The sequence below is a fragment of the Camellia sinensis genome, chromosome 12 (assembly GCF_055761805.1).
Source record: "Camellia sinensis isolate YWXY chromosome 12, ASM5576180v1, whole genome shotgun sequence".
Taxonomy (NCBI): Eukaryota; Viridiplantae; Streptophyta; class Magnoliopsida; order Ericales; family Theaceae; genus Camellia; species Camellia sinensis.
The window spans coordinates 17,878,036-17,885,536 of record NC_138972.1 but is presented as its reverse complement, the minus strand read 5'-3'; the positions used below and the strand labels follow the sequence as shown (position 1 = coordinate 17,885,536).

At 36.2% G+C, this 7,501-nt stretch overlaps 2 protein-coding genes across 2 annotated transcripts; both read right to left on the bottom strand.

Moving 5' to 3' along the window:
* Positions 1-840: 840 nt before the first annotated feature.
* LOC145804379 (uncharacterized) lies at positions 841-3,130 on the bottom strand. Its single transcript, XM_082898064.1, has 6 exons — positions 3,029-3,130; positions 2,759-2,938; positions 2,457-2,677; positions 1,954-2,368; positions 1,222-1,563; positions 841-1,020 (listed from the first exon to the last, which is right to left on the bottom strand). Exons 1-6 carry the CDS (start codon positions 3,128-3,130, stop codon positions 841-843), a joined length of 1,440 nt encoding a protein of 479 aa, XP_082754190.1.
* On the bottom strand, positions 3,131-4,610 carry LOC145804378 (uncharacterized). Its single transcript, XM_082898063.1, has 3 exons — positions 4,552-4,610; positions 3,739-3,796; positions 3,131-3,646 (listed from the first exon to the last, which is right to left on the bottom strand). The coding sequence occupies exons 1-3, from the start codon at positions 4,608-4,610 to the stop codon at positions 3,131-3,133; spliced, it is 633 nt and encodes a 210-aa protein (XP_082754189.1).
* Positions 4,611-7,501: the final 2,891 nt, after the last annotated feature.

Here is a 7,501-nt window from a genome sequence, read left to right as displayed (position 1 = left end):
GAGGTGTCACAATAAGCCGATATACAGTGATGTATCAGTATCTTGATCAGATATGGAAGAGTTGGAATAATCATGTGTTATTTGCTTGGAGGAGGAGTACCCCACTCAGACGTTCGGCTGATTGTGTTGATGGTTACATGCAGTGGTATACAAACATCACACACTTATATATCGAGAACCCCGCACATCGGTCTGGTTTTAACCCACGTGCACAGGATAGTCAATCTGATGTGCATGATGTTGAGGTATGACAATATTGTGCACATATCGTTTACATTTTTTTTAAGGATGGCTTGTGCTAATTACAATTGTATTTGTTCTTAATGCAGCGTATTAATCATGCACTACGAATTGTGCATCCTATCATCGAGGCGGGCCATGATGCTAGTGTTCATGAGCCAGATAGGTTATGTGAGGCATTGAAAGGGCATCACATGTTCTTCAGGGTCAACAAATTGATGAGGCTGGACCTAGTTCTATTCCATTTCGGACATACAATCATAGGAGACGAGTACATGATAGGTAGTTGGTTTTGTGGTAATCTTGTTTTGTTATTTTGTAATGGAAAAGAAGTACTCTTTTTGATGTTTTTGTTGTTTTGTAATGAACAAAAATTACTCTACCAATGTTTTGTAGCGAACAAGTATTCATGGTTTTTATTTTTGGTAATCAACAGGAAGTATTATGCCAATGCATTTGATACACCGCAATGAACAAGTACTACCATGTGCATTAAATTAACTCAAAGCTTAATCCAACTCAACTGTTTAAATGCTAATCCACAAAAATGTATCGGTAACTATTTAAATTGCATAATTACAACTCAACTCATATACATCATTACTCATCAAGGTTAATACAATTAAATGTCTCTCTAGTAGCTACCCCTGAATGAATAACTTCTTTAAAATGCTCAACTCGGCGACTATATGCAGTACCCCATCCAGCCACACATGAATTATGAAACTTGCACCAATTGGTAGCTATCGGTGGAACTGGATGACCTTGTAACATGAACACCTACATTGACAAAGCTTTAAGTATGAGAGCGATGCAGTACAAAATGATAAATGTATTACACAAATCATAATGCTATACCTAGACAAAATGATTCCCATTAACAAACCCAATAGCAATCTCACGCCGTTGAAATTGTGATATTGGCACTGATCGTAGGGGGAGGAATGTAAGGCATTGTTGTGCAGATAAGAGGTACAATACCACATTATAACAAGATGCAATAAGATGACCCATGTCAGGCATAGTCATCCAATGGTGATACCCTGGATTGGGCTTAAAGTATGATAGAATATCGGTCAGCTCTTCAATCCTGTCATGTGAACCATATAGATGAGTGTAATGGTCTACATGTGTGTGAAATTCCTGTAGGAGATCACGCCTGACTTGACCCCATTCAGGCTTTGTAAGCCCCATCAAGCCAGCAATGGCCCTAAACCCGCAATTGCCATCGGCATCTACATCCTTGATAAGACGTATGTAAGGCTTCAATCCAACTGGAAGGGCATCAACATATGAATAATTTGTTGTACAAGTCTGATATACCTATTCAACAGGGAAGGCATCAACACATGAACAACAAAACAAGTAATTTATCATTAACAAAAATGTAAGTAAAAAATGATTACATGTACCTTCTCTTTGGCAGGCCATTTTGTTTGTACTTTGACAAAATCCTGTGTGGGGATCTAGGTGCCCATAGATGAGTGGCTATCATGTCCAGACTAAACCAACTCAAATGCATATAGGTCTCGACGCGTAGATACATCTACCTTCTTATGTCCCTTACCTCGAGGGTTGGGCTTCACATCCGACTCAATCAGAAAAGTACTTTACGGATTTGCAATCTCTCCTAACTTATGCAGAATTTCCAACTGCATAATGTAATCAGATGTATTGAATCGTTTAAGTATAAGATCAAACTTTGGTTCACACCACTTTATCATTTTTCAACTTTTGTACTAGCTCAAGAGTTCTCCAGTAAGGATTAATGCTATCAAGTGGTATTGGATGACCCTGTCGAATGTAATCCGCAATCTCATGGGCACAAGGTAACCTGTGTGTTCGTCGAACAACACATCCACATACTGAAGCATCAATGCCAGCATCATTCGCTCGCTTAGTCTCCACTAAGACATGATCTGATGCAGTTATGGAGATATTACTTCGGAGCTCTCTAAAATGGGATGGTTTGAACTGGTGTTGTACAACGATTAAACTCTTCTCAAACGATGCCTTAATATCAACATGCTGCAACTCAAGCAAACTATGGATCTTGGTCCAAGAACACTCAAAATTGACTTGATTAGAACTAAGTTGTCGTTTAAGTTTTGCATGTGCACTTTCAGCCCTGTGTACAATGGAAACATTAACATAATTAAGTTTAAATAATCAAAATCATAATGACTAATAGTGTAAGATAGACAAATATATATTACTTGTTGGTTGTAACATTCCCATAGTGCATACAACTATCTATCCATACGGCAAACTTATCCTTATATGGATTTAACCAACTTTGAGACACGTCTTGCATTGCATGAGAATATGTATCAAAATCTGTAAGTAGCCTAGCAAGGTGTTCATTGTATTCAAGCTCAGTTGAGGAGAGTACTAAGAAATTCCATAAAGAGATAAACTTGTCCCATTCCTCCTTACTCTTAAACGTTTTCTTACATTTCGCCAGTACATTTCTACTAATATGTCATCGACATAATAAATGTCGAGATGTAGAAAATACACTGTCAATAGCATTCATCAAAGCAAGCTCCCTGTCCATGACAATCACCTCAGGAATAGCAATGTCATCAAAGAGACTACGCAATGTAGTTAACACCCAAACGTAGTTATCAATCCGCTCAAATTGGAGATATGCAAAGGCTACGGAGAATGACATATCGGTGGATGTCACACCAACTATCTTAAGAAGAGGAAGACGATATCAATTTGTCTTATATGTGCAATCCATGATCAACACCTTTGGAAATGAACGGAGCAAATCTAAACTTACAGGTTGTGCCGAAAACAAGTCTGTGATAGTCATCGTGTTGCTGTCACACCTATGCCGCTCAATGTAATTATGCTTTTGTAATTCACCAAACAACTGTTGCATCTATGATCTTCCAACTTTCTCAATAACATTATTCCTATGAAGTACACTGTAAATGGTTTTCATAGTTGTTACATTCAAAGCATCCTTTCGTTTCAAGGTAACCAAAATCTCTTTTGGTCTGACCATGCTTTTGGACATATCTACTAATAATGATATTTCCTCCTCAGATAATCTTCCTGCAAATGAATGTCCTTCAAAATGTTTAACAGAAGCATGGTTATGCGTTCCACATGCTACATCTACCATCCAATCATCATTAGCCATCAATTTACAAGCCCTCAACTCAAAGGGACACCCGCATTTCTTTGTACCCGTTATCTTCACAATTTTTTTACTTGAATCATCTGCTTTTAATTTCTTATGAGCTCTGTATTGACCACTTCTCTCACAGGCAAGAAATATCCTTGGTGTCCTATGACTACCACCATAGTCCGATGTCTTGATGACAATCACAAAACCATTTTTCCTTCCAACATCCCGTACCCAACTGAGCAACTCTTCTTTACTCTTGAAAACCTACATATCAAATTAATCAAAGTCATTAAACATTCGGGGGGAAAAAAAAAAACTAATTTTCGACATGAGAGTCTCATTAGTAGTAAATTGACTTGTATAGTCAACAAGACACTCAGATCTAACATTACTGTATTCCGTGGATGCACAAATCTGGAAAAATAAAAAATAAAAAATAAAAAAATATTATACTTGTTCGACAGTATATAGTCGAACATGGCACATATGTTCGACCAATTATAACCGGATATGTAGTATTTGTTTGACACATATGAACCGAATTATTGATATAAGTTTGACAGTAATTGACAGAACAAAAAAAATTTGTACGATAGTAAATAGTCGAACATTACATTAACATACAACTCTGTATAACCAAACTAATACAAACGGTTTACCCCTCCCCGAGTACACGAAAACGGAAAAAAAATGAAAAAAATAACCTTTTTGCTGCTCTATTGTTCCAAATCAGTGTTGTTAGATGCATCCATCATTCAAACCAATCAAAATCTTTAATAATATGTATATCTTTTATTGTTTCTTTCAAGGGTTTTGGGTTTTGTTTTAGGGTTTTTGAATTCTTGACAGACAAGATACGTCCGTAATGTTTGGGAATAAAGATGTGTACTATATTTAGTATTGTCCTTCATGGTAATTATACAAATGGTGTGTTATAACCTTTGTCCTTTCTGGTCATTTTATCTTAGGTTAAAATTATAATAAAAAAAATTACTTAAGAGTGCTGCTATTAGCACCTACCAAAATTCTTTGGACTCCCCATTTCTTTGGACCTCAACCCTAAATCCTAAATTTTAATAATATTTTTTTAGACACCCCACTTATTACCAAATCTACCCATATTCATAATATTTTCACAATCAAATGCACACCTACCTAATTTTTCATACCTCTCCTTCCCTGACCGTCGATCTACTGTGTTCATCTTCTCCACATCAATTGAATCCATTTTGCTGCTGAAGTGCTTCAACACTTTTCTTTGGACATTACTTTTTTTTTTTTTTCTTTTTTCTTACAAGTGTTTCAACACTTTCGAATCAAGTGGTGCTGCAATTTTTCGAAAATTCAACACAAAGGTATGATTTACTACTATAGAATTTTTCATCTACCATCAAAGGTATAATTTATTTATCTTTTCTCTTCAATTAATCATAACCACACAAATAAAAAACCCTTTACCAACCAAAACCACAACCACACAAAACCCTAAAAGCCAGACACTTTTCCTCAATCTAGCACTTAATTGATGGAAGCCATCCCAACAAATTGGGATTGGGCCAACAAACCTGTTTCCTATTCTGCTAAGCAGGATATATCTTTGGGCAGATAAGGAACATTAAGGTCTACCCCACTACTTATCATACATCCTTTTGTAACTTTCACCTATCACCATATCACTCCTAGTAGTGCTGGCAATTGAACAAAAACTAACAGATAGATTTCTATTTTGAAAGGGTAGACTACCCTTGACCAATATATGGTTACATAAATGCAGACAAGATGCAATTGACAGCAATAAACAAACCGGCCTTAGTTTCACATGATGTAAGATGGAGAACTGATTTAAATAAAGTAATTCACTTACAAGAAAACCATATGCTTCAATATATGTCAAACATCTTTAGAAATTTTACAGTGCTTAAAAACATGCACCTTCTGTGTCCTGAGTATGACTTACCATACTCATAATGCTGCAAGCCTCTGTCGGTTTTGGCAAATGATTTGATTAATGTTTTTGATTCTTTTATAAGATTTTATCAGTTAGCAGCAAGACTTCCATTCTATTATATACTTCAGTGGTTCCCTGAGGAGATGTAGTCTATAACATGTAAAGAATTACATTTATGAACAGTTGTATTTCTTCTATGCATAGCTTGTTCCCAAATGCGGCTTAAATCATAACTACAATTCATATCAAAATGCAAAGCTTTAAGCATTTAGATTCAAGTTATAACATGCATTTTCCTGTTATAGTATGCTAAAAAATTAAAAAAAACTCAATAAAATACTGTGGCCTGTTTATTGTATTAAAAGAAGGTAAATAAGAATTGGTCATGACACCTATCTAAGATAGGCTTCAATGACACATCTAATTGTACTTGGTGGACAGCTATAGTGAAAAGTGCTCGAGATCGCCCAACAGCGTCTAGGAGATGTAATGTTGTACTTTCTCAAAAAGTGGCTAAGAGACCTCAACGAACTCATAAGACTAAGGATCAAGGTAGTGGAGTTAATGAACATGACATGAATGATATAGGTGCTGCTTTAGCAAAAACGGTTGAGGTTGAAAACAATGGGGCAATCAATTGAATGTGAGTGACATGGGTGATGATTTGGGTGATGAACCAATAGATATGGGTGATGAACCAACACACATAGGTGATGATCTGGGTGATGAACCAACAGACATGGGTGACTATGAAGACCAACCAGCAGATACAACTGAAAACGTTAATGAAGACCTCTCATCTTCTCTATTTATCGAGCTCCTTCTCGATTTATCAATCCACTATAAGAAAATAAACTTTTAGCAACCACTTTGTCTCTCTCTCGCTTATCACTCTATCTCTGTCTCTATCTCTCTTCTTTATCTGTCTCTCATAAAATTAAAATATTTAAAAAATTGATTTGAATTAAGTTTTGAAAAGTGTTTTGAATTATGTGTTTGGTTATGAGTTTTGAAAAGTAATGATTATATTTTGAATTGAGTTTTGAAAAATAGATGTAGAATTATGATTTGAAAGCTCAAAACAAATACCATACTTAAATCAATGAGTAGAACTATGACTATCACCACTACTGCCACTACTACTACCATTACCTCTCATCCACCATCGCCACCACTCCACTACCACCACTACCACTACTGCCACTACTACTACCATTACCTCTCATCCACCACTGCCACTCCATCTCCTCTACTACTACTACAACTTCACCACTAATCTCCTTCGCCATCGTCACCACTACCACCATCTCTTGTCCACCACATTCACCACTACTGCCACTCCCTCTCCTTTGCCACTCCTATTTTAGTAACAAAAAAAAAAAAATGGACCGCAGAAAAATATTTTTCATTGACAAAAAAAAAAATAACTTTATTTTAATGGAAAATATTTTTCATTAAAATATTACCCTTACTTCTACAAAAAAAAAAAAAATCATTAAAATAAAAATGAAACATATCTCTTTCACTCTTTGTCATTACCCCTACTCATCACTCTTTGTCTTTCTATCTGTGTCTTTCTCTCTCTCTCTCTCTCTCTCTCTCTCTCTCTCTCTCTCTCTCACTGTGCTCGCATTGCTCACTCTCTTCGCCCCCTCTTATTGATTTACTGATCTCCCTTTCGATTATCGATCTCTTTTTTTTTCTCTCTCTCTCTCTCACTCATCACTCTTCACCCTAGTTTTCTCATCTCTCTCTGCTCTCTATCTCTCTTGCTCATCTTTCTTCTCTCTCTCTCTCTTTCTCTCTCTCTCTTTCTCTTTCTATGTCTCTCTCTCTATATCTCTTGTTCATCTCTTTTTGTTGTTTCTCTCTCTCTCTCTCTCTGTCTATCTCTCGCTCATCTTGTTTCTCTTTTTTTTTTCTGTGTGTGTGTGTCTCTTTCTCTTTCTCTCTCTCACTCATCACTATTCTCTCTGGCTCTCTCGTCTCTCTTGGTCACCTTTCTTCTCTCTCCTTCTCTCTCTATATCTCTTATTCATCTCTTTTTGCTGTCTTTCTCTCTCTCTCTCTCTCTCTCTCTCTCTCTCTCTCGCTCATCTTGTTTCTCTTTTTATTTTTATTTTTATTTCTCTCTCTTTTTCACTCATCTCTCTCAAAAAATGAGTTTACGT

Excerpts from the sequence above, each read along its gene's own strand:
- LOC145804378 (XM_082898063.1), bottom strand. The coding sequence starts at position 4,610 with ATGGATTCAATTGATGTGGAGAAGATGAACACAGTAGATCGACGGTCA. Across the intron at positions 3,797-4,551 it reads CGACGGTCAGGGAAGGAGAG|ATTTGTGCATCCACGGAATA; the intron begins GTATGAAAAATT and ends TTATTTTTCCAG. Across the intron at positions 3,647-3,738 it reads GTGTCTTGTTGACTATACAA|GTTTTCAAGAGTAAAGAAGA; the intron begins GTCAATTTACTA and ends TTTGATATGTAG.
- LOC145804379 (XM_082898064.1), bottom strand. The coding sequence starts at position 3,130 with ATGCAACAGTTGTTTGGTGAATTACAAAAGCATAATTACATTGAGCGG. Across the intron at positions 2,678-2,758 it reads TGATGAATGCTATTGACAGT|AGTAAGGAGGAATGGGACAA; the intron begins GTATTTTCTACA and ends AAAACGTTTAAG. Across the intron at positions 2,369-2,456 it reads GGGAATGTTACAACCAACAA|GGCTGAAAGTGCACATGCAA; the intron begins GTAATATATATT and ends CATTGTACACAG.